Source organism: Onthophagus taurus, chromosome 6 (assembly GCF_036711975.1).
Source record: "Onthophagus taurus isolate NC chromosome 6, IU_Otau_3.0, whole genome shotgun sequence".
Lineage (NCBI taxonomy): Eukaryota > Metazoa > Arthropoda > Insecta > Coleoptera > Scarabaeidae > Onthophagus > Onthophagus taurus.
In genome coordinates this window covers 23,802,962-23,830,098 of record NC_091971.1, presented here as the reverse complement: position 1 = coordinate 23,830,098, position 27,137 = coordinate 23,802,962, and the positions used below count along the sequence as shown (strand labels likewise).

At 33.4% G+C, this 27,137-nt stretch overlaps 5 protein-coding genes across 5 annotated transcripts in view; 3 read left to right on the top strand and 2 right to left on the bottom strand.

Annotated features, from left to right (window-relative positions):
• Window positions 1-14,589, bottom strand: part of LOC111415652 (maestro heat like repeat family protein c11.1) — a 31,196-nt gene extending 16,607 nt beyond the window's left edge. Inside the window, exons 1-6 of the mRNA XM_023047410.2 lie at window positions 14,496-14,589; window positions 14,220-14,317; window positions 13,816-14,165; window positions 5,508-5,697; window positions 4,732-5,451; window positions 4,092-4,674 (exon numbers count right to left, since the gene is read on the bottom strand). Of these exons, the coding sequence (XP_022903178.2) occupies window positions 4,092-4,674; window positions 4,732-5,451; window positions 5,508-5,697; window positions 13,816-14,165; window positions 14,220-14,262 (1,886 nt within the window). The 5' untranslated portion in view covers window positions 14,263-14,317; window positions 14,496-14,589. The remainder of the gene's footprint in view (window positions 1-4,091; window positions 4,675-4,731; window positions 5,452-5,507; window positions 5,698-13,815; window positions 14,166-14,219; window positions 14,318-14,495) is intronic.
• On the top strand, window positions 14,556-15,849 carry LOC111415653 (reticulocalbin-2). The gene has a single exon (XM_023047411.2). The coding sequence runs from the start codon at window positions 14,741-14,743 to the stop codon at window positions 15,716-15,718; it is 978 nt and encodes a 325-aa protein (XP_022903179.1). The 5' UTR covers window positions 14,556-14,740; the 3' UTR covers window positions 15,719-15,849.
• LOC111415654 (Peroxiredoxin 6a) lies at window positions 15,830-16,986 on the bottom strand. The gene is made up of 3 exons (XM_023047412.2): window positions 16,653-16,986; window positions 16,208-16,585; window positions 15,830-16,154 (listed from the first exon to the last, which is right to left on the bottom strand). Exons 1-3 carry the CDS (start codon window positions 16,736-16,738, stop codon window positions 15,947-15,949), a joined length of 672 nt encoding a protein of 223 aa, XP_022903180.1. The 5' UTR covers window positions 16,739-16,986; the 3' UTR covers window positions 15,830-15,946.
• Window positions 16,987-17,160: 174 nt separating this feature from the next.
• Window positions 17,161-17,923, top strand: LOC111415644 (U6 snRNA-associated Sm-like protein LSm4). Its single transcript, XM_023047401.2, has 4 exons — window positions 17,161-17,229; window positions 17,290-17,331; window positions 17,399-17,497; window positions 17,547-17,923. The coding sequence occupies exons 1-4, from the start codon at window positions 17,227-17,229 to the stop codon at window positions 17,799-17,801; spliced, it is 399 nt and encodes a 132-aa protein (XP_022903169.1). The 5' UTR covers window positions 17,161-17,226; the 3' UTR covers window positions 17,802-17,923.
• Window positions 17,924-18,003: 80 nt separating this feature from the next.
• On the top strand, window positions 18,004-20,254 carry LOC111415646 (P2R1A-PPP2R2A-interacting phosphatase regulator 1). Its single transcript, XM_023047403.2, has 3 exons — window positions 18,004-18,320; window positions 18,442-18,529; window positions 18,579-20,254. Exons 1-3 carry the CDS (start codon window positions 18,175-18,177, stop codon window positions 19,227-19,229), a joined length of 885 nt encoding a protein of 294 aa, XP_022903171.1. The 5' UTR covers window positions 18,004-18,174; the 3' UTR covers window positions 19,230-20,254.
• Window positions 20,255-27,137: the final 6,883 nt, after the last annotated feature.

The following is a 27,137-nucleotide window of genomic DNA, read 5'->3' as shown; positions in this document are numbered from 1 at the left end:
AACAGAGTGCAAGTGCTTCCACCTCAACAACAATGAGGCCACCGTGTGGCGCACAACCCAACTCTAATAAACATATTGCTCACTCCTGAAAAAAAAGGAAACGCTATATTTCGCACAAGAAACAATGTCGTTCAGAAACTATGTGGCATGACGTGGAAATCAACAGATGCAATCAAATCAGGTTACATATTAATCAATAGGAGATATAGAAACTCTGTCACATCAGTTAGAACTTATCAGGAGCAAATATTGAATCATACCACACATCCTTGATAGGAGTCATGAAGGTGAGATTGAAGAAAATAAAGAAAAAAGCTGAAATTAAATACGACATGACAACTCTTCAACATTTTCTAGTAAAGCAAAAGGTAGGCGATTTTATCCAGAAAAAGAAGCGACAGAGAGATGTGCAGAAATAGAAATTCTACAAGACAAACACGACAGCTTACCCAACATACTGAATCATGAGGTAGAGACAGCAATGAAACAAAAGAAAAATAGAAAAACAATAAGGCTAGATAACATTGAGGCTAAATTCTTAAATCTACTAGACGAAGAAGGAATAACCTGTGAAATAACTCAGGAAATATCCCGGAGCTACAATCACAACTATAGAGTTGTTCAAAAAGCCAGGAGTAAAAAATTGCGAAGAATATCGAACTATCAGTCTAATGAACCATGTGAAGAGATATCAAACAATCAATCAGTCGGTACTAGAGAAGCACTTTTTGGTGTTCAAGTCCTTGTCTAAGATGTAGAGATGTAAACATGTGTCTAATATCGAATTGTATAATAAGTCCATTCTTTAACCAGTTAATAATTAAATTCATTTTTCGTCTTAATATTTCCTTTTAATAGGACGCATTTCGTTAATGTTTTTTAAGAAAAATTTTTAATTTATTTTAAATATAACTTAACTTCTTGTTGTGCACGTGAATTAAATAAGTTACCACATAACGCATATTCGATAATGATTTTTTACAATAGTTTGTTACATAACATTTGATTTTTCATTTATAAGTATTCAATTTCTGATGATGCATGGAACGGGAGAAACATGTAAAATAGAAACTAAAATGCATTAAAATTTCTAAACCAGTAAAAGTGCAATATTATATCTTAATCCTTGGAATTTATTTGTCTAATAGGTTACGAAAAAATATTCCATCAAGTTGCCTTTACTGGAACCAGGCTGCGTGCATAAGACTTGATGGAGAACAAACAGAGAAGTGAAGATATTGCGTGGAGTTAAACAAATCTGTTTTCTCTTGCCATTAATATTCAATATGTACTCAGAGAAAAACTTTAATTAAGCACTTGACGGAGTAAATGAGGGTATGCTCTTGAACGGAGTCAGAATAAATAATATTAGATGTGTAGTTGACACTATGGTGATGGCAGATAGCATAAAGGGATTACAAACTACAGTCAGCAATATGGACTTAATATCAATGTTCAAAAAATAAAACAGATGATAATTAGTAACAAAATTGACTGGACTCGAATAGAGCTGTTACCTAGGAACTATAATAAATAGGCAACGGATCAATGAACAAGAAATAAAATGCCGTATAGAAAGAGCAAGAGCAACCTTCAATAATATAAGCCAAATTTTCAGAAGTATACTACATATTTTAACATATTCCTCGAAACAAAAGTAAGATGTCTAAGATACTATGTCTTGTTCACAATGTTATATGGCATGGAATCCTGGACTTTTGGAAAAACTGGAAACCTTTGAGATGTGGCTTTATAAACTAATACTCAAAATACCACGGCCAGTTCACGTGACGAACAGGGAAGTGCTACAAAGAATATGGAATGAATAAGGAATCCGAAATAATGTATACGGTAAAACGCAGAAAACTCGAGTACCTGAGACATGTCATGAGAAATCAACACCGATATTCCGTGCTCCAATTCGTAAAGCAAGGAAAAGTCAAAGGAAAAGAGGACGCGGCAGAAGAAGAAGAAACCTGGGCAGCATTGCTTCAAGCTGCTGTAAGAAAATCATAATTGTCAACATTCGATTCGAATAGGCACCTCAAGAAGAAAAATCCTGCGGTGCTCGGCCCTAAGACTTGTTTACAGTGCTTCCAACTACTGTCCACCCGTCTGGCAGAATAATGGACACACCGATAGCTTAGAAGCTCAACTAAACTCCACCATCCAAATAATAACTTCAAAGAATCAGTCAAATTTCACTGTCTAAGCTGGGAAGTCAGGGCGTATTGGCGCGAAAATACAAAACAAAAATCCACAATTACATCCAAGGGACCTCATCCACCAGGCCTTGAAAGAATGGCCTTGACTTATTTAACAATTTAAATTTATCCAACGTTATCTAAGGTTGGTTAAACTTATAGAAAATTGTCTAAAATATTTAAAACGTAACTAAAATTGGCGAAATTTTACAAAATAGTGCAAAATGATTAAAATGTTACTGAAATTATGTAAACATTTTCAAAATTATTTAAAGGCGCAAAATTGATGAAGTGGTTCTAGAGCCTCTTTAAAGGATAATGTCATTATGGTAGAAATAAAAGCATACGTTTATTTTCCGCCGGAATTATCAGTCAAAAAGTTACACAAAATATGGTGCAATATAAGAAAAACTATTAATGCTCCAACTACATCCTTCAGTAAGTATTATAAAATATTCGCTAGGAAGTTCAACATTAGTTTTGGAAATACATGTTCGGAGGTATGTTCCTTTTGCGAACAAACAGAGTTGGAGATGACAAATACTATAAATATGGAGATCAGAACTGGTCTCTCCACAAAGCTTAAATAACACAAATGAAGTACAAAAAAATTTTATGAACTTTTAAAGGAAGGAGAGCCTAGTAATATAGTAAAAGTTTTGTTCGATATACAGCAGAATCAGCCTCTGCCAAAATTAAACATTTCAGAGGTTTATTACACGAGACAGTTGTGGCTGTATAATCTTACTTTTGTGGTTATTGAGCCCAATCAGAATAGAGAAAATACGTTCTCGTATACGTGGACCGAAAACGAAAGTGGTAAAGAGATCATAAATAAAATCAAGATATGTCGACGTCGATCCTGCAAACAGACCTTGCACCTTGTAACTGTTCTCCGATTTATGCCCAGGGCAGAACAAGAACTCGGCTGTTATATTTATGCTACTGTGTCATGTACAAAACAGTATCTTTACCGAAACTGTACACATATTTCCTATAAGAGGACATAACTTCATGCCACCTGATCGTGTATTTGGAAAAATGATAAAGGGGCGAGAACAAATCGCAAGCCTGAATATTACTATGATATTTTTGCACACAATTCAACAGTCCTGCAAAACGGCAAGGACTGGAATATAAACGATTATAAAACGGCAATGGGTACTTTCTTTAAACGAAAACTACCATTTAAAATAACAGAACAGCGAGTATTTACCTATTACAAAGGTAAAAAGCAATACATGTGAAAAGTACTTATACTGGTTCTCTGTTCTCCCATAGTGTTTTGAAAAGTAATACCATTAATAAAATTACTGTGCAAAAAACGAGTAATGTTCAACATCTTTTGAAATAGATTAAGTTAACTGATGAAGGAAAGACATTCTACCACAATGCTCTAATAAATGTTGGGGCGAGGGATACACATGATCTAGTAGAAGAGAAAGGGAATAACTAATGCGGAACTATTCCTTTAATGTTGTTTTGTGCTTGTTTATTATTGTTATTTTTTCAAATGTTACTTATGCCCAAGGACTTAGTTTAGTTTTGGGTTAACATTTGTGAATTGAATATCTATTGTTTGTAAAAAAAATTAATCCTAAATATTCATGTGACTCCTTGACTACAAAATTTCATCATCAATTTCAGTCATTTATATTATCACATTTCTACTGAATGTGTTCTATAGTCTATACAACTTTTTACAGAAATTCAGTCATATCTACGAATAATTATTTTGGACTTAGTTAGTTTTGGATAAAGTGCTCTTCAATTGTATTATAATCATGTAATCTTAACTTTCTTTAAACATCTATACATTTAATAACTTTCTTATGCTTCAATAATCATAACCACCTATTTTCTTACAATTTAAACAAATTTACTAACCTTCTAACATCATATAATGGTAATTGTTCTTTAATCTTTTCAACAAGAACCTCTTTAAAATGCTCCTCCTCAACATTCTCCAACAGTAAATGTAAGAAATCAAAAATTAAATCTTCCCATTCTTTATCGTTAAAATGATCGTAATTCTGTTCCAAATATTTTAAAAGTTGCGGTATCTTAATATCCCAAACTGATTTTAACGCTTGTTTATCAAATAATTTTATATTTCTCAAAAAATTTAAAGCGAAAGTTCCTCGGAAATTCGGTAAAGGTTGTGCTAATATCGCCAAAGATCTTATAAAAGCACCTTCGCATGACAACGTCTCCGCTTTTCTCGATGATAAATGCGTCAGACAACGTAAAATAATTATCGTTGCCTCGTAATATTCGTGAAGGAATAGGCATTTTAATAATAAATCCCATAAAGTTGGTTCTAAATCTTTTACCGATGTCGTTATCATGTATAAAGTGTTATCGGCGGTTAATTGTAAATCAGAAGCTTCAGAAAAATCGTTTTCTTTATATGGTAATTGTTTTAATGTTAATTTTATGATGAATAGTATACATTTTTCTGTTATTATATCTAAAAGTATAACAAAAATTAACAACATAGCCTCATATTTTTAAAATTAAAACTTACCATTATTAATTAAAAATCCTTTATAAGCCAAAGCTACAATAACTTTCATTAAACTCATTTTTATTCTTAAATTATTTTCCACTAACATCCCCATCAAAACCGCCAAAATATCTTCTCTTCGATTTTTAATAACTGCATCAGTTGTATTAATTAAATGTGTTAAAACCAATAAACCTTTAACACGATCTTTTTCGTTATTATTTTTCATTTGCAATAAAATATGACCGATAATATCATCAGTGTAATGCATAGAGAAGCATTCAAAACATCTTAACACTTCAGAGTGTGTTCTTAGAAGTTCTGGTTGAGCATAATCTGGCGAAACGCAAATTAAATCGGATAACATTTGTAAAACGGGTGTTAAAAGTGGTTCCAGTAAAGTCCCATCGCACTTTGAAGCAATTGAAACAACCGAAACTAAACATTTTATGATTGGAAGAGGTTCTTTATGTTTTTTGTATAAGTTTAATAAGACTTGAATAGTTTTTTGGACGTGCTGACGTATTTTTTCAGTACTTAAAATCATAAACATAGCAGAAAGTGAGTTTAAAACGCTCTCGATTACTTTTGCCTCTTTCGAATGTAACCAATTTGTAAATAATGCTTCGTAAGCTGTTGAAATCTCATCTTGAAAATCTGCTATTTTTATAGTTGGATCAGGAGGAGATTGCGATACATTTGATGTGTACTCTAATAGGCTTTCAGAAAAACTTTCTAAAGCTGAAAAATAAAATTAAATAAACAATTATTTTGGAATCTTAATTTTATTCAAATACCATAAGAAAAAGCCTGTTTTAGAGGATCCGTTTTTAACATCCCTAATAGTGGTAAAATCCTTTCTAAGATTGTTTTCAAATAAGGAATAACCCCAAATGTGTTTACAGAAGCCAATGCTCCCATTGTATGTAATATTGTATAATGCGGAACAACGTTTGGTTGAAAATTTTTTAATAAAACATCCATAATCTTGAAAAAAATAATTTTTCTTTACATTTCGTCAAAATATTGGAAAAATTCAAGAATCATCATGCGACTTAAAAATCGACGATTTTTGTTTAATCAATGTGACTCAAAATGACCCCAAAAACACGTTAAAAATATAAAGAAAGTGCGGAAAAGTGTAGAACATACCGAAAAACCACATCAAATTTTGATGTGACGACACGTTTTGTCAGATAGACTGTGTGTCAATTGACTCTGTGTTAATACTAGAACTAACACTAGACCGAAAACTGGAAACATTCGGATTTAGGCGCAAATCTCTCGAGACTGCTAAACCCGAATGATTCTAGTTCTAGGTCTTGTGTTAGTTCTAGTGATAGTGCTAATGTAAAACTAGAACTAACACTAGACGTAGAACTAGAAAGTATCTAGAATGTTTCTAGTTCTAGTTTTAGTGCAATAAAAATATGCAACATAGTGATATATCTTACAAAGAAATTGTATAACTAGAAGCAGCATTGCCTATCTCCGCCCGTATACGAGATTGAAGCCACCGGCGTGTATAGTTTCGGCAAAATCAGACATACACAGTGGCTTACATGAAGAAATGTATAGTATCATTATTTTTTTTTATTGAGCATGCTTGAAATGTTTATTAAGGAATGTAAACTTTGAGTTCTTTTGAGTCTTTTGTAACTAATTAATTTATAATTATAACCGTATTAATTGTGAACGGTTTATTTCTTACAAGTAAATTAAAGATTATATGATTAGAATTTTACAGTACTTTCATGGTAAATATTGCAGTAAAAATATTGTGTTTGCAAAATTACATTGGTATTTTGTTTAAAAATTTATATTACATGATAAAAACTTAAAACTTAATTTATAAATATAAAGTTTAAAATAACTCTCATTGATTTGAAAATAATATTTGTTTGTTTAACATATGTCAAAGCCTAGGTTCTTGATTTATTAACTTGGTTTCATTAAATAACTTTATGTTAATAAATTTTGTTGTTATTATCTTTATACAGTGTATTTCATGCCCATCAATAATAATAATAATAATAGTTTATTTCTCAAATGTACAAAACATGGTATAGTAGACGCCACGAGAGCTGGCATCGTTTTCCGCTCTTACAAATGCCATACGTAGTTCACAAACCGCTAGCGAGTAATGTGTGTTAGAAAGAGATAGCATTAGTTTAATATGTCTGCTGTACAATTCAAATGGTCGCGTCGAAAAAGTACGTCTGTTCTTCTAAGGGATGTAACTCTATAACTATAACCTCAAATCGAAACGTCTTGTGAGCGTTGTCATGACTCTGTTAGTGTTTTTACAAGCCGAAAATGTTTTCTTTGAAAGGAAAATCATTAAATAATATCTTTGACAATGTTTGACATATAACCTCCATTACTAACATAACCTTCATTTAAATGTATGTGGTGAAATAATCTAAGTCGTACGTCCATATCTTGATTCATACCATTTTTAAGCGATCTGTCACTGTCAGCTCCCATGGTTTCTACTATACATTCAATTCCTTAATAAATGAAAAAAAAAAAACAGAAAAGAAATACATGAAATTGACTTCAAGTTCCTCTTCCTCTGCTAGGTAGTACCCGGCATCTTACTTCCATAGTATGTATTCTTGAATTGAATAAATTTCACTTTCTATTAGGTGTTTCTTCACTTCCGCTTTAAATTTCTTCTCGTCTAATTGCTTTGTTCTTGATGGTAGAGCATTATACATATAGTTTTATTGAAATATATTTGAAAGTATTTTGTGACTTCTGTACTCTGTGTAAAGGTACCAGTAAATTGTTTTCATATCGTGTACTGCAGTTGTGAGCGTCTATATTTCTTTCCAATGTCTCTCTTTGCACATGAACATATTGTAGACAAGAAAAAACAAAACAGGATTGTATTGTCTGTATCTTCAACTCCCTAAAATAGCCTCTGCAACTTTCTCTATAACCCAATTTTTTAAGTATTCTAATTGCTTTTTTTGCAATTTAAAAATCTCACCCGCTTCACTAGATGCGCCCCAGGTAAGTATGCCATATATAGCCATACTATGAAAGTACGCAAAGTATACATTCCTTATTTCTTCCTCCGGTAAATTTTTAGCTAACATTCTTAAACAATACAGTGCCGTTGCCAATTTTCCTTTCAATGTTTTTATGTGGTCCCTCCATGATAGAGTTTCTGATAGTGTAACTCCTAGAAACATTGTAGTATTATCTCTGACCTCCTGGTTTTGTTTTGTGAAGAAGGTAAGTGTATGTGTTTTTTCTCTGTTCAGTTGTAGATTGTTTACTTCGAACCAATTTTTTGCTTCATTTAATGTTTCCATTTTTTTCAGAAGAATTTGGCGATTCACTGAGTCAAAAGCTTTACTTAGGTCACAGAATACTACTTGTGTATAATGTTGCGTATCAAAACCAGTTATTATACTTTGGATTACACTAAGCAGTGCTGATGTTGTTGATTTTTCTTTTTGATATGCATGTTGATATTGTGTTATTAGATTATTGTCCTTTATGTGGTCCATGATCCTGTTTTTTATTGCAGTTTTAAAAACTTTGGATATTACGGGTATTATTGATATCAGTCTGTAATTACTTTTATTACTCGCGTCCCCTTGTTTATGAATTGGAGTTACTCTTACATATTTCAGTTCATTTGGAAACACACCGTCTAAACACCGTTTATTTAATAGGTTACACAATATTTCCCTTATTATAGGTTCTATATTCTGGAGTAATTTTGTTGTCATTCCATACACATCCTTAGTGTTTGTTTCATTCAAGTTGTTTATTATCGTTTCAATCTCTCCTCTTCAATTTGTTGTAGTTCTATAGCTTCAACTTATTCTATTTGTTTGAACTCTATTAGATCTTTTTTTATCATGCTACCTGCTTTCGTTTGTGCTATTTTTTGTTTCATCTATAAGTCTTCTGAGATTTTTTTTAGCCTTATACAGATCCCACGCATTCACGATCATCATCACACGCATTCATGATCATCATGTGCATGATCTCCAAAATGATCATAAATGTTTTGAAGTAAACTTAATAAAATGGGATTAGTTAACTTTAAAAGTATGTTCTTGTTATTGAATACTACATTTTGTCGTTTATAGTCTCTAATAATTTTTTCGCTAATTAAGTAAGGTTCGATTACAAACTTAGAAGCTTTAGTCAAAATCACATATGTCTTTTGTATCTGCAGCATTGAAATATTACTAGTTCCTTCTACTATATTTAAACAAAATTGGCAAGTAATATTAGTTTTTAGAGTGGTAGTTAAATACATGTTGTCTAAGTTCGCAACGTCTATAATGTCCAGTGTTTCAATTTCATCATTTTTATTTTTGAGTATTGATGAACAATTTAAAATATTAGTATAATCTAATGCAATTGCATTTCCAGATTTTCCCCCTTTACTGCTGGTATGCACTAATAGTTTTTTGTATTCTTGTTCGAATTGTAGTGCAGTAGGATTGTTACAATACCCACAACCTCATCACAACCTCCGTCGCCTAACCGCATAAAAAAATCTCTAAATGGTTTTGTGACAATTTATAGTTAAAAATAATTTTATTTTCTATCTTTAGGAAAACTGAAATCATTTTGAGTGAAATCTTTTTTCAGAAAAATATACCGTATTTTTCGGACCATAAAACGCATCCAAAGATTGAGTCCATTTTTCTATGTAAAAAGGTGCGTCTTATAGTCCTAAAAATACAGTACTACTAAAATGTTAACTTATCCAAAGCCAAATCACAAATGCGCGCACAAGCCTTCTTTACTTAGGAGAGAATTATTCATTTATTAGGGTTCGGTAAACATGGATAAATATTAATCAGGTAATACAAAAAGAAAAAAATACAAATGTAGTAACATCCAAAAAATAATAGGTAGTAATGATAACAATTGTAAGATATATGAATATATCAAAATGGAAAAATAGTATTTCACATATAATGAATGGCAATCAAGGCGAAAAGGTATATTAGCGATAAATAATTGTGAAGTGATCTATGATTTTATTGTTAATGAATGACCAGGTATCGGTAAAAATGTCGCATTCAGTGGAAATCTGGTTATAACTACACATCAACGACACTGGGAAGCGTTGAGACAACACTGTTCTGTTGAAGTTGCAATAAAAAACACGCGTCGATCTTGCTACGATTAAAATTGATCATGTATAAAATCTGTGAACAGGCAATCAAACCGTAAAGTAAACCATACAAAAATCTCACAGCGATTGTTATTCTACGTGTTGACAGTGATACTACATCAAATCGGTTCAGTAATATACTGTAATCAATACCTCTAAGGGGATATATTTGGGCAATTCGGTAAGACAAAAACTTTAAGAATAATCTTTGAATGCGCTCTAATAAATTAACATGTACAGCATAAAAACCTTGCCAAATCAAAGATGCGTATTCAAGGCGCGAACGAATCAGAGCATTAAAAATAGTAAGAAGGCCAATGGTTGAAACTTCTTTACAATTGCGATATATAAAACCATAAGTTCGATAACATTTCTCGCACAGATTAGTTGCATGGTCTATGAATGTTAGTTTTGAATCAAAAGATACCCCCAAGTCTGTAATATTATTAGTGCACTGCAAGACTTCATGACCAATACAGTACTTTGTGTGTATCAGAGAACTTCTGGTGTAGGAAACAACGGCGCATATCGACACATTTAGAGACAAGCGGTTATTCGCGCACCACTCGATAGCACTATCCAAACCACTCTGAAGAACAACACTATCCTCTGAAGAGCGAACTGAGGTAAAAATTTTTAGGTCAGCAAAAAGTAGTTTACCGCAATCAATGGAGTCCATGATATCATTGATGAAGATGAGAAACAGAAGTGGACCAGGTTTGAACCTTGAGGCACTCCCGATGTTGGCCGAATAGGATACGAACTGCAGTTGAAGTATCTGAGCACCGCTCTCTATCTCGAAGGTAAGACTCCATAAGGGAGATCCAAGGTTTACTAAATCCAACGGAACTCAACTTGCGCAACAACACATAATGATCTAACTGATCAAAGGCCTTCTGAAAATCTAGGTAAACAACATCTACTTGGCCTCTATCATCTAGCACGTCGGACACAAATTGTATAAAACAAACTAGGTTTGATACAGTTGATCGATTGTGGTGTATGTACGGTGTTATGTAGGGCTTAATATGTGCGTAGATATATTTGTATAAAATTGACTCAAATACTTTAATGGAATTACAAATTAAAAAGAAACAGAAATAAGCCATGCGGGGAGAGGAGGGTTTCGTCTAACCGGAAAAGATGGTCCTGGTGTGTGTTCCAGAGACAGGACTACGCCCCTTATTTCTTTATGTAGGTAAGATAAAGGCGCGACGTACTGTCTGGAACGCACCATCTGTTCCGATTGGCCGGAACCTCCCCTCCCCGCATGGTTTATTTCTGTTTCTCTTTAATCTGTAATTCCATTAAATCGCTCTTAAAAAATTAGGGAGCCCTAATTTTGAAAAACTGATAACGGAATCCCACAACCGACATTGTTTGACATATTTTGGTGAAAACCGCGTTGAAATCCGCCAGGTTGTTTTCGAAATAACCGCGATTTTCCGCGAAACTATATGGAATATCGATAAAATAAAATATGCCCCACATTAAGAACACATCGGTTTACCACCAGTTCAAATTTCACATCTTTTCGTCAAATAGTTTTGGAGAAAAAAAATCGCAAAGTAGACAAAGTTGCTGGCACTCTCAAAATCGGGTACTTTTTTCACTTAACTCGCGATAAAAGAAAAACCGCGGACCAGAAAATTTAACCAAATTAACATATGATACGCAGAAATTTTCACTGATTACAATAAACTTTACCGCATTTTTTTTCATCGAGCAGTTACGAAGGTATCAATCTCTAAAATGAGGGGCTATATTTCCGTGCCATCTCAGAATACTGCTTTAGTTATCTTGTCACAAATTCATACCTCGAAATTCACTCTAGTTTCTCATGAATCGGGGGATTTACTGGTCAGTTGCATCGGATCACTATTTAGATTATTTACGCCCACACTATTTTAGAAGTTTTATATGGTTTTGTGACTTTTTTGATGTTTTGCTTTTTACAATTATTGACACTGTTTCTGTAAAGATATTTTTGTAATTTATTGTACGATAATTACGTAAATTTCCTTATTTCAAGATATAAATGGATAAAAACAGTATAAAAATTGTAGTAAAATGAATAAAAATAGTAGCGAAGTGAATATAAATATAAACGTCGTTTTGCGCCGGCGTGGGATTTCCCAGGAGATTCACTCAGAAGATTTTCAGACTGGTATAAAAATTATTTTTGCCCTACTGTGCACAAATTTTGTGACCGAAATAACCTTCCAAAGAAAGCAATCCTCCTACTAGACAATGCCCCAGGACGTGCACAAAATCTTGATACCTTAGACACCGGGTTGGACGTCAAGGTAATTAACACAACGTCCGTTTCATAACCCATGGATCAGAGGGTAATTTCTACCTTTAAGCGTATTATTTGCGCATAACATTAAAAGCAATGATTAAGGCGATAGATACTAATTCCAATGGGACCGTTAAAGATTATTGGCGATCATACGACATTTTAAAAGGAATAAAAAATCTAAAGTCTGCTTGGGACGAAGTAACAAACAATTGTTTAAACGGCCTTTGGCGTTAACTTCTGCCTGGATTTATACAAGGTGCAAGTGTAGAAGTGGTAAATAACATTAGTTGATCGAGGCATATGATCGCCCTCAATTAGAAAATCCTAAAGAAGAAGAGAAGGATGAGAAACAAAATGATAGGAAAATCCTACAAACGGATGATCTAACTCGTATCCTTTCCTCTATAGCAAGGTTAACAGGTGAGCTCTGTGAGATAGATGGGGATTACAATCGAAGCGCAAATGTTAAAAGAAGTGTCACAGCTGCCGTTCGACCTTATGCTATGATTCTGCAAGAAAGGAAGCAACAATCAAAGCAAATGAAATCGGATGTTTTTTTCAAAAACGCGTGAGACTTTAATTTAGTCAAAACTTCATTATTTATATCAAGAGATTATTATTTATTTTGAATATATATAGGATACGTATTAAATAAACATGTTAGATTGTTCTTAGAATTTTGACAAGGAACCTAACCTTATCGTCCATTGTATTTGTGTTTATTTTGTTGTTTTGTTCATTTTACGCCGATTTTGTATACGCCGGCGTCTTGTTTAATTTTTGATCGACAACCTTGTGGTTTAACGGGCAATGTTTGCTATATTATTTTTATCTCAAAAATTAGTCGTTTTTGGAAAAATTTTAGAGAGACAAAAAAGTTTTAGGATAATTTCATCTACCTACGTAAAATTTTTCTAATGTATTTATCATCTGCATAAAAAAAATTTTAGCAAAAATTTAAAGGGGGTGGTTACGTTTAGTAGTTTAGAAGGATAGGTTGAAAGTACAAGTAGGGTCAAAACGTGCCCTATTATGAGTTAAACATATTCCCCAAATTTAATCTTCCTAGCATTTATGGTTCATGAGATGAGAAAAAAAAATTAAACCAAAATTTTCCGCCATTTTTGGAGGGGGATTTTTGTAGCTTCTTAGAGGAGCCGAAGTCGTCTATGGTTCATATATCAAAGTAGCCTTAAAATTCACTAAAGAATCACCCCTTGAAGTTTGTTGCAGTTATTCAGATATACCCTGCATAGGATATGTATTAAATAAACATGTTAGATTGTTCTTAGAATTTTGACATGGAACCTAAACTTATAATATCGTCCATTATATTTTTGTTCCATTTACGCCGATTTTGTTTACGCCGGTGTCTCTTGGAACAGAACCCCGGCGTAAAACAGCGTTTACCTGTATTTATATTGTGGGTAAATGTAATGGGTAGTCTATAACATACCCAAAATTAAGTTACATTATAATTTTATATAAAATTCTTATAAAAACTAAAATTATTGCTTATAGGTCCAGAACACCTAGCATGACTAAAGATGTTACAAAATTGCACATGAATAACTGAGGATTAAAAAAAAAAAGATTTTTAAGTGACATGATTCTTGAATTAAACCAAAATATTTTAATTAGCACCAACCTGAATACAGTGTTTATTTCCTAATGCTACCAAAACACTTGAAGCTGCTAATTGTAAATGGGGCTCAAACGTAGGTTTCTGAATCATTAGGTCCATACATAATGTGATGACTTCTAAAACAGTATCACCATCGATTTGGACAATATAATCCTGGCAAACAATATCCATTATATTTAGAACAACTGGTATCAAATCCCCGCTGTTTCTTATTTGCCTTTCAGAGTACTGACAACATGATTTTAAAACTTCATTTGGATAAGTTTTAGCGATTTTACGTAAAGAACGCTCAACCGTTTCAACAACAGTCGGATTTTTATCATTTATAGTTTCTATTAAAAGCCCGATAGCCACTTAAAAATCAAAATTGCAATTATAACGTTCACTTTAAATATAACATTTTTTACCTTGCATTTGGCTTTCGGCATTCATTTTAGATTTTTCAACCATTTCTCAACTTCTTTCAGTAATGACCCAACATTACACAATATAAAAACGGTTTAATCTGGAAAAATAACTTGTTTATAAATAATAACATAACCTAGATTAGCAATTGTATCAAAAACTGTCAAGGTGACGTTTCAAAAAAATTATTTTAAATACAATCACCATTAATAATAATGTGATTCAAACATTAGAAAAAGGTAAAAAATATGATTTTATTAATATTAAAAAGAGATAACCTCATAAGAATCTAATCTAATCCATCACTAAAGCAACTTCATTTGACAACAAACAATCAATTGACCTTTCAAAACTATACGCGTACTATTTCACAACGAAATAAGAACAAAGACAACAAATACAATTTCTTTAGTGTTAAAGAAAGATAACAATTCAAATCAACAAATCTCGATCTATTTATACACATATCAACGATCTAAAACGTCAAAAAATGTGACATTTCTTGTAAACAAAACGTTAAAGGATGTGGAATTTTTGCTTCCTCTCCGTCTTCTTATCATGTTTTTATCTAATCGTTACTCATGGAGCGGTAATGCACAGCCATTCGCAGCATTTAAATCGTGAACGTGAACAAGACGGTGCTTATAGTCCAAAAGATAGAGGACATTTATCTGATAGTGGCGAACATCACAGTGAATTTGACCATGAAGCTATTTTGGGTTCAGTTAAGGAAGCGGAGGAGTTCGATCATTTATCTCCGGAAGAATCTAAGAAGCGACTCGCAATACTTCTCACTAAAATGGATTTGAATGGTGATAAAAAAATTGGAAGAAAAGAACTTCAAGCATGGATTTTAAGGTCTTTTAAAATGTTAACAGAAGAAGAAGCTCAAGAGCGTTTAGAGGACGCTGATGAAAATAATGATTTTAAAGTAACTTGGGAAGAATACATTCAAGACACTTATGGAATGGAAGATAGCAATGAAATAGCATCCGATAATGAACAATTAATGAAAGATGATAATGATATGTGGAAAATAGCGGATGTTAACGGTGATGGAATTTTGGAAGGGGAAGAATGGGTTGCTTTTACTCATCCTGAAGAACATCCTGCCATGATTCCATTTATTTTGGATCAAACTTTAAGAGAAAAAGATTTAGATGGTGATAAAACAATTACTTTTCAAGAATATATTGGTGAAAGAGGTAGGGAACATGATAAAGAATGGTTACATGTTGAAAAACAAAAATTTGATAATGAACTTGATAAAAATCATGATGGGAAATTAACAGGGGAAGAAATTGTTTCTTGGTTAATTCCTAGCAATGATGAAATTGCCCAAGAAGAAGTTGATCATTTATTTGCCACAAGTGATGATGACCATGATGAAATGTTAAGTTTTGATGAAATTTTAGAACACCATGATATTTTTGTTGGAAGTGAAGCTACTGATTATGGAGATCATTTACATAATATTCATCATTTTGATGATGAATTATGATTTTAATTATGATAAAATTAACCTAAAAATGTTAATTTGACATTAAAATAACCTTGATTTTAATTTTAATTGAATCTTTTCTTGTTAGAGATGTTGTAAAATGTGCCATAATAAATTATTGAGAAGTGGAACTGAATTTTATTTGGTATAACATTTTTTTGATTCTATCAATAAAAGATTTTTATAAATATGAAAAGTTTTATTTTATATTTTTAGTCCGCTAATGACCTAATTGATTTTCGGTTGAGGAGTTTGCCTAAGATATTTCAACCCTGAAGGTAACGCCATTTCGCTCATCATTGGAAATAAAACCTGTGCTTCTTCCATTGGAACACTCGGTTGTACCATAACATTATCACCTTGCTTCCAATCCGCTGGAGTAGCAATTTGAAACTTATCAGTAATTTGTAAAGAATCAACAACCCTTAAGATTTCACTACAAAAAAAGAATACATCATAACCTTAAATATTTTAACTAATTATACTAACTCAAAATTTCTTCCTGTTGTTGCTGGATACAAAATTGATAATCTCAATTTTTTATTTTGATCAACAATAAAAACAGCTCGTGCTGTTAATGGCAATCCAGCAGAGTCTTTTTCGTTCGGATCAAGCATCGAAAGTTGGACTGCTAATTTTCGTTGTTCATCAGCAATAATAGGATACGGAAATACATCCTCTGCTTTACACTGAGCGTACTTTTTAATGTCTTCAAACCATTTTTTGTGATTTTCAACTGAATCGCACGATAAAGCAATGATTTTAACGTTACGTTTTGCAAATTCAGGGTGTAATTTTATAAGCCTTGCCAATTCTGTTGTACAAACAGGAGTGAAATCGGCTGGATGTGAAAAAAGGATACCCCAACTGAAATTAAAACGTACAATTAAATTAATTCCTGAAATATTTTTGAGGTTAGGTTGGGTTGGCTTACGATTCATTTAAAAATTCATGAAATTTGATAGATCCTTCCGTGGTTTCAGCTTCAAAATTAGGAAATTCATCACCGAGGAGAATCATTTTCGGACTAGTTTTGATGAAACTGGAAATTTAAATAGTGCGGGATTGATAAAAGTGAGGTTATAGATTTTTTTTATGATTAACAGATGATTTTCGTTTGTTTTGATATTCCTGAGATGGCTTTGATTAAATTAACCACAATTTCAAAATTATTTAAACAATTTAAATAAAATTTATCTTATTAATCTCAATCTTTTAGAATTCAAAAGACTCATTAATTGTAAGATTTGCGTTATTTACTTAAATCTAGGGATTTTCTTGAAATGCAATGGAATCATTTATTTGTTACATTTACTTTTAAAAATTTGTTTTTAGAGTAAAATAAACATTAAAATTGATATTTAACAACAAATAACTTATTAATATTAAATTTAATTAAAACCGTTTTTATATTTATTTTATTATTTAGAACTAAAAATAAGTTGGTACTTACTGTTACAGAATTTCTAATAAATTTTCGAGGTTAGGATTTTTTCAATTAAATAGAAATGGTAATAACTTTTAAAATAATTGATTTAAATCTTATTTAATTAATAAAATTTAAATTGTAGCTTCCGTTATCTTTATTGCGTACAGCACAAAACCATCCAATGGTAAATAAATTCTTCCGTTCATAATCATCTTAAAACTTATTTCTTACTAAAACCACTTTAATTTCAGCTTGTTGAGCTTAAAAATGGTGAAACTTACAATGGACACTTAGTAAGTTGTGATAATTGGATGAATATCAACTTACGAGAAGTTATTTGCACTTCACGGGTAATAAAAATGGACAAAATTTCTTATTGATTATAATTATTGCTTTTAGGATGGGGATAAGTTTTGGAGAATGCCTGAATGCTACATTCGTGGGAGTACAATCAAATATTTGAGAATCCCTGATGAGGTTATTGATATGGTGAAGGAAGAAACCGCAGTTAAAAATCGTGGGCGGGATAATAAAGGAGGGCGAGGTGGGCAAAATCAAAGAACAAGACCAGCCGCGAGGGGCAATTTCGGTGGCGGTAACCGTGGTGGAAAAGGAAATGTAGGAAAATTTCCAAATAAAAAAATGAAACAATAATTAGTTATAATTTATAATTATTATTATAATTTATTATAATAATTATATTTTTATGATTATAATTTTTTGTAAGTTAAAAAACGTACAATTTAAGTTAATATTAAAGATTCTTTTAAAATCTATTTTTTTTTTTTAACAAAATGATTTAAATTTCGCGCTTAAATCGCGTCACTCTAGCGGACGATTTTAAAAATTATTTGACAGGTACGGTTTTGCGCTGGAGTGTCGGCAAAGTTTTTTTATTTTTAAATAAAAAAAAGCCGCTGTCGCCCCTCGGATGAATACCGAGGGCGAAGTCCCAACCCAAGCGAGTAGTTGACGCGTATCTTAACATCTCCTCCGCCGATGCCTTGCTTTATTTGCGTGTTTATGAATGTCCATAAATCCGGTGACAGCGATGGACGTTGACTCCCCAACAACAACGGGGACCCTCAAACGGTGCTCCAGTGCCCCAATGATTCACGAAAATAGCGGCTCCAACAGTATGACCGCATCAGCACCCAACAATTCAAATAACAGGTTAAGAAATTACCACATTTTTTTAATGATCTTAATCAGTTTTAATTTGTTGTAAAATTTGAGGTTAGGTCGAATTATAAATGACATTTTGAGGTTATTTAAATTTTTCTATATAATTTAGGGATCAAACATCATTTTCACTTTTTGGTCCATCAAATACACGGCCGAGGAGATTAAGCGCAAGTTCTAGTCCATTAACAGGTTCATCGGTAAGTTATAAAAATAAAGCGCATTTAAAATTAAACGATAACAATTTAGGGTGGAAATTTACGTTTAACACCACGAATAAATCAGATCCGGCAAGAAGAGTGCGCCGATTTAGCGAATCAACGCGAGCAAGCGCACGAAAGAGAAGTTCAAACGCGGATGCAAATCTCACAATCTTGGGAGGATCTCCGATTGGTAAATGACACTGAAAAACCGGGCAGAATGGGGCCCCTTCAAATTAACTTACCCAATCACCACACAAATTCATCATTTTTATGTAATTCTCCTTCACCTACACGTTTAAATTCACCTGGTTTTCAAAGTCCCACTCGAGCTAAAGCTTTTATCAGCCGAAGTTGTAGTCCTGTTTTAAGAGCAAGTCCTTTAGGAGGGGTTAAACGAAAATTAGAAGAGGAAAAAAGCGACTCGTTTGGGTTAAGTCCTCGTACAAAACGGTTTCATAGTTTTACTAATGATCGTGGGGGGCTTTTAACAACATCGACAGTTTCTGCATCTACAGCAACTTCGAGTCCGTTACCTGGATCATTGAGTTCTGTGGGGACACCCGAATCTCTATCGAGCGCCGATTCACCTAGCTTTCAAATGAGGATGATTGATAGTCCTAGTCCTAATCGATTGGGGGGAGGTGAACCAATGATTTTGTCTAAAAGTGATCAGGAAATGGCTGAAGGACCAAGCTAACTATAAAAGGGAGCGATATATGTTTAAATCTGAGACTGGTGTTAAGAATCTTTTTTTTTTGTTTTTATAAAAATAGAGAAAACATTTTTAGGTTAAGCTCTTATTTTTTTTTTAATATGTGCTTTTTTAGGAATAGCTTTCGATTTTTTTTGTTTTTGTTTGATTTTAGTAACTAAGTTTAATTAACTCTTTAACTTACAATTGTTATAAGTTGGCAATCTAAGTTCATAACATTCTAATTTGTGGTGTGTTAAAGGGTTAGGAAAAAATAAGAGCTTTGCTTATAATTGAATGGTTTGTTTCCATAACTATACTTATGTTCAGTGCCCTAGCAAGGTTAACTTTGAATAACTTATTTTGGCATTATCTTAAATAAGACTTTTTCCTTTTATTTAATAATTTTAATACGTTATTTTTTTTTTACTTATAAAAATTTGTGCCAAAAATCACATTCAATTGAAATGAATCCCAAAAAATAATTCAATTAATCTATTTTTTTAGTTTATTTTATTATTTTTCCGTTTTCTAGTCCAAGGACAAAATAATTTAAAAAATATTAAACGATATTAAAACTAATAATAAAAAATAGGAGAGAAAAATAAGCAAAAATATAATAAAAAAAAGGAACTAGAACTTTTGTACGATTTTGTTTTTGTTATTATTTTCCTTCACTATTTACAGATATAGACTTAGTGCCTATAGGTATACTGATATACAAGAACATAAATATCTATTGTCTAGATACTAGTACATATACCATTAAAATGTACGTGTTTATTGTCTAATGTGTGTTTTAATTTTCTCTGTTGTTAAAAGATGTGTTTGGAGAAGGATGAAAGATAATGGGTTTTAGGATAAGAAAGGAAAATGATTTTTAAAAGCATATTTGTAAAAGAAATCGTTAGAAAGGGTATGAGCATTAAGCAAAAAAGGTTGCAATGTTTTCTTTGATTTTTTCGCGGAATACAGTTAAGTGATTGAGTTGTCATTAGTTAATATGTGTAAATAAAGTTTGTTGATCGTAATATGTGTTTTATTATGTATGTTTATAAAAATAATATATCTAAAATTTAAATGTTATCTGTCAGAAAATATTTACAATTTGGGTTGCATACACTAGTAAATTAAATAGTTTGAATTTAATTATATTAAATCCTTGTTTATAGATATACATAGTTATCCAACCGATCGAGTTGGGGTGCTCTAGCTCGTGCTGCCTCTAAGGGCAAACGAGAAAAACATCATTAATGAATGAATTGAATAAAATTGGAAATCCAACTTGTAGTAGAAGTTGCATACTCAGAATAAAAGATTAATTGAATTTATGTGATTGAACACGAAATTTTTTAACATATAAAATATTTAATTACTTTAAGCATTACATCTAAATATTTTAAAAAATATCTGTCCTTTTTTTATAATAGAGAACCAAAAATTAACTTGCTAATGGGGTCATACACGATTTTTTTTTTATTATATTTTCTGAAAATTTATATAAAAATATAGTTACCGTTATTTTTTTTTTAATATTTTCGAACAAAGTCATTGTTAAAGAAATTATTGAAAATTTATATACCCATTTGCGCTTTTAAAATTCCCGCGTTGATGACGTACGATTCTCACTTTTGCGTCCCCTGCTCCCCGCTCAAATGCGAGGAAGAGATGAACGTCATTTAGGTTGTATTGAAAAGAGATAGAGTGTTTGTAGGTTATGTTTATTATGTTTTGTTTATGGATGTAATAGAGACACTGTATTACATCCATGGTTTTATTTTGACGCTGTCACACCGCAAGCGCTATCTAACGGACAATTTAACTTGTTTTAGGCAGTGCGGTTCCTACGTCACAGAAAAGCCGCGAAATTATTTCGTTTGAATATTTGCTATTTTTCACTTCAAATTACGCAAAATATAAAATTGATCAAAATATTTCTTTTACTTTGTGTTCATGCATATACTTGCATATATCGTTTGACATAAAAATTTTCTCTAAATTTAATAAGTGTGTATGACCCCATTAAATAAATCAATTAGTACTTTTCTCGGACAAAATAAAAAAAAAACAATAATTATTTTCGATTTAAATTGTAGTAGAAATACAAAAAGTCAGTTTTGATTTTTGTTCGTCCTATTGCAGACTTAATTCCAGACGTAGTAGCGCCGAGCGTTCCTTTGAGCAATGGGGTCATACACGATTTTTTTTTTATTATATTTTCTGAAAGTTTATATAAAAATATAGTTACCGTTATTTTTTTTTTTAATATTTTCGAACAAAGTCATTGTTAAAAAAATTATTGAAAATTTATATACCCATTTGCGCTTTTAAAATTCCCGCGTTGATGACGTACGATTCTCACTTTTGCGTCCCCTGCTCCCCGCTCAAATGCGAGAAAGAGATGAACGTCATTTAGGTTGTATTGAAAAGAGATAGAGTGTTTGTAGGTTATGTTTATTATGTTTTGTTCATGGATGTAATAGAGACACTCTATTACATCCATGGTTTTATTTTGACACTGTCACACCGCAAGCGCTATCTAACGGACAATTTAACTTGTTTTAGGCAGTGCGGTTCCTACGTCACAGAAAAGCCGCGAAATTATTTCGTTTGAATATTTGCTATTTTTCACTTCAAATTACGCAAAATATAAAATTGATCAAAATATTTCTCTTACTTTGTGTTCATGCATATACTTGCATATATCGTTTGACATAAAAATTTTCTCTAAATTTAATAAGTGTGTATGACCCCATTAGCCGACCGACAGTTTAATGGATCACACATATCAAACGAGTATGTAGTATAAACAAAGTTTTTTTGCAACTACTCGAGTTTGGATAAATGACTTCACGTATACAAATTCCTTCTTTATTATTTCGTCGTTGAGAATTCTTTGGTTAAAATACAAATACGAAAATTAAAAAATATTAATTAGAATCAATTAAATAAATAAAAATGAAGTATTTCTGATGAGTGTTTCTGAGTTCAGCTATATCGGTAGATTCGTCCATTTGTAATGAAAATTTGCATGGTTTTAGGCGAAAAGTAAGTTCATTCTTTATATTGGTTGCTAAATTTCTGATGCGCTGAGATATCGTGTCATTCGATAGTGGGATCTTACCTATTTCTTCTGCTGATTTTTGATCTAACATACATTTTACCATCTCCATATCGCAAGGTTTTATTAGATTTTCCGCAATTGAGTAGGCTTCACCGCGTTGAGCTATTTGATAACTGACCAAGTAAGAAGCCTAAGTTGATTTTTTATTAATCGTTTTTGTGGTTTGAACCAAAAATGTTTTTAATTTTACAAGTTCGTCACACTTTCGCTTGAAAAATTCAACATTTTTTTCTTTAAGGTGCCATGAACAGATTCCAAATGTCGACGTATTTTAGCTGGAGCCATAGAACTATTTGGAAGAACTTTGCTGCATATAACGCACTGCGGATTAACATTACTATTCATAAATCCTAAGGATATATAATTATCATCATACCAAAGTGGATAAAGTTGTCCGTTCTCTCAAAAATCGGGTACTTTTTGCATTTAACTCGCGATAAAAAGAAAATCGCGCAATTTCAAATTCAAATATGTTACGTATAAATATTCAGTGATTATAAAAATATTTTTTGTAATTCGCGACGGTAACGAAAGCTCTAACAGTACTCAAACGAGTGCTGTAATGAGACTCCTTACAGCATCTGATACTGTAATGAGATTTTAGTAAGTCAAGTTGGTGACATTGGGTCATTAATTTTTCTAGTTGTCAATGTGACAATTTTTGTCTATCGATGTTTAAACACGTTCTTAGCATCGAATACAAGGTCCACAATGATGAGGACATTGAACACTGAGCAATTTCTCTTATTTTGGGAGGTGTACATGAAACATTTTTTTCAGGTGAATACATTTTGTGTTTTGACAGTTTCTAATTGTCAATTCAAATTTCTATTTTCAAGTGTTACGGTGTTACCAACTGCTGCATACCTATTTCCCTACATTGTCAAAATTTATTTTATTTTTGTTAAAAAAAAAGGATAAAAACGCGAATTACAAAAAATAGCATAAAAAACACGTTTCATAAGACTTAAAGCACTCATTCATTAAAAAACTCGTGGCTTCGCCACTCGTTTTTCAACTTGAATTCGTGCATTTCAAGCGTGTCTTACGAAACTTGTTTTTTAATATACTATACCGCAATTTTTTTCATCGAGCGGTTACGAAGATATCGATCTCTAAAGTGAGGGGCCTTATCTTTTGGCACGGATAGTAATGATGAATTAAAAATATATTTGTTAAATTTAATAATGGGTTAGGTTGGATTGGGTTGGGACATGTTTCTAAACGGGATGTCATTGAGCCGACCAACCTCAAATGTTAAAACCTTCACTTCATCCTTAGGATATACTGCCCTTACAGTTGGAATGAGAAAGTTGTGAATATTGCGATGACAGAAATGTTTTTTCATCCGAAAATACAACACCCCGCCATTTCCGATTTATATTTTCTTGACAAAATCTCACTGCTGAGCATGCTGGGGTGTAAGTTAAATTTGTTGCGCCGATATTCTAGCGCGCAAACTTCGGGCAAATTTTACTTCATATTCACAAAAATTTTTTTGGCTTCTAGAAAGAATATTGATGGGCAGATCAAAAGCACAAAATTATTTGATTAAAAATTAAACTCTTGTGTATTTACACTTTATCAATCATACTATAAAGTGTGTCCGTGAAGTAGCGGATATAGGCAATAAAATCATTATAAACGGTTTCTGGAAAAATCCCTGAAACGTGTCTAAAGATTTAAATTTTTTGGTGAAGATTTTAAATATTTTCCGCCATTTTTAGACGATTTATGACGACATCGACGTTTTTTTCAAAAGGCATTCCCCCATTTTTATTACGGTATATGAAAGATTTTTTTTTAATCAAGTACAGTCAATATTAATATTGGTTACATAAGAAAATTTTCGAGAAAAATTACTTTAAACTTTAACTACTTCAAATTTCCTAGACATGATAAAAATAGCAGTACCTATGAATACATTACATTATATTAAATTACATTACATTTAATTACATTACATAGATTACATATCGGGTAGCGGACCAACCAACCTTGTACCGCGAACTAAGGATCTATTGTACCCCGATAGATATAGTTATCAAATTTCACGGTGCAGTCCAGTGCTTCAGATCCTTTGGGGAGATAAACTGCGACCCAAAAATGGAGTATCTGATACGGTTAACACCAGGGCGGTGGCATAAAACCTGCTCAACCGTCTCCGCTTCCTCCGCACACAGTCGGCATTCAACATCGTCGGTTAACCCAACAAGTTGATGTATGCTTTTAATCGGCAGTGCCCAGTAAAGACACCCATTAGAACTTTTATGCTACTACGAGCAAGTCCTAAAATATTCCCGGGTTTGACAGTGGCGATGTTAATAAACATCTTAGCATATCTCATTCCAGGAGAACTGGTACACAGTAGGCGAAATCTCTCTTCAGCCCACAGTCTAATCCTATGTTTGGCCATCGCTAATGATACACCAACTGCTGGTTCTGGCCACAGAAACGCTTTCGTGCTACCCGCTCGTGCCAGCTCATCTGCTGCTTGATTGCCAGCAACCCCAGAGTGACCTGGGACCCAGATCAGAGAAAGTCATACTGTCATGTTCTTCATCCCTCGCTCAAGAAGGATTTTAGCACCCACGTCAATAGCAAATACTTCCGCCTGGAATACAGTACAGTACGTGCCCAGGCTGTAAGCTTGCTGAATTCGAGGTGTCTGGCAGTATACTCCTGCTCCGACCCCTTCCGGCGTTTTGATCCATCTGTGAACATGCAACTATCTGCCTGAACCAGAGAATTTTCTTTTTCGATCCAGGACTGCTGTTCAGGCAGTACAATATGGCATCGAGCATTACTTACTGATAGTGATCCCGCCAAATCTGACGGCATTGATAGCACAGTATCAGTGCTTATAATGTCTTCCGCAGCCCATTGGTAGGACATGTCGGAAAAGTTTTGATCATATTGCTTACATTTGTAAATGGTACTTCTAGTCACTTTCTCTATATGCAAATGCAGAGGAGATAGGCCAGGCAGAATATCCATTGCTAGAGTTGGCGTTGTGCTAATCGCATCAGAGATTGCTAACCCAGCTACTCGTTGAATTCGTGAAAGTTTACTGATAATTGAAGTCAGTCAGACTTTCCTATACCAGGCTGCTGCCCCGTATGTGATCATAGGTCTAACCACATAGTGTCAGTCACATATAGCCAGTACAGTCTTTCAGGGGTAAGATCCCAATTTTTTCTACAAAGACTGCGACAAGTCCATAAGGATAGTCTAGCTTTGTGCAAAACTCCCTGTAAATGTCCATTCCATGAGAGGGTTTTGTCGAGGATTATTTCTAGATATTTGATTTTCTTTGAGAAAGAAATTCTTTACCTTGGATAGGTGGGCGGATTAGTCCATTCAACTTTCGTCTCCTGGTGAAGGACACAACAATTGTCTTTTGCGGATTTATCGAGAGATCCTCTCCCTCACACCAAGCGCAAATGGTATCTAGTGTCACCTAGAGGACTTTGGATATCCTCGACAAACAGGTTCCTTTGACCATAACGACAATTTTGTCGGCATAAGATTGTATTTCTACACCAACGGCTTCGACTATCGCATTCAGATCATCAATCAGGAGGGACCAAAGCAGGGGAGATAGCACCCCTCTCTGTGGACAGACACCTCCCGGCCTGAAGCGTATCGTATCACCGTGGAGTGAACTAGAAACTATTCTACTATCAACAATAGTGCGGATCCAACCCGCTATAGTTGCTTCCACTCCTCTGTCAAGTGCAGCACTTTCAAGAGAGGTATTGCGTTGTTGAACGAACCTTCTATATTCAGAAACGCACAAACCAAGTTCTCTTTATCCTGGATACTCTACCAACCAAGTTGTGCACAGCCAATTCTGCTGATTTTCCCGCTTGATAAGCATACAGTACGGATTATACCGTTCCAGAACTTTTTCAAGGGTTTTCAACAGAAATGATGTCAGGCTGATGTGTCGAAAGGCATTAGGAGTAGGGACCGAACGGCTCCTTTGTAAGATATTCTTACTTTAGGCGAAGTGAAATATGAAGAAAGAATAGAAGGGAGGCCAAACTGCGGGATCTTGGGGGAGTGTTGGAGGGAAATTAGAGAGGGAAAGATCAGATATGGGAAAGGAGACAGAGACAACTATTATAGACGAGCGGGCTGCTCGGTAACTGAGATAAATAGTAGACGAAGGGTGGGTAGGGAGATGTGGAGGGAGTTGAGGGATAGGGACCGAGATGTGCAGAGACAGGAAAGAAGGACACAAATAAAAGAGGTAAGGTATAACGAAAGGTACAGGGACATAATTACGGAGGGGCTGCCTAGATACTTGTTATTGGAAGGAGATGAGAATGGGAAGAAGTTGGTGGCTAGGTTCCGTTGAGGAGAGGTGGTGTAGGCTATGCAGGGAGGAATGGGAAACGTTGGAACATATGTTGAATGGGTGCAGTGAGTTGCGGGAGGAGGAGTTGGACCGAGGGCAGATCTTAGGAGAGGGGGGAGAGGGGAAACGATGGATGAGAATGGTTGTGGGGGTGAGGAGACAAAGGGATGGATGAGGGGATGATTGGGCCGAAGAGCCGAGGGTGTGGAAATGGAGGAAGAGGGTAGAGGGTGAAAATAATATATTAATAATGTAAAGAATTGTAGAATTGTAGACAGATTATTGTATACAATAAACTCTTAATTACTTTAGGCCATTCTGCCGGTACATATTTCCAGGCGACACTCGCTCTGAAAATTTTTACCAAAACAGGCAACAACAGTGTCCTTCCTTGCTGTAACAAAGCAGAAAAGATATTGTCTTCTCC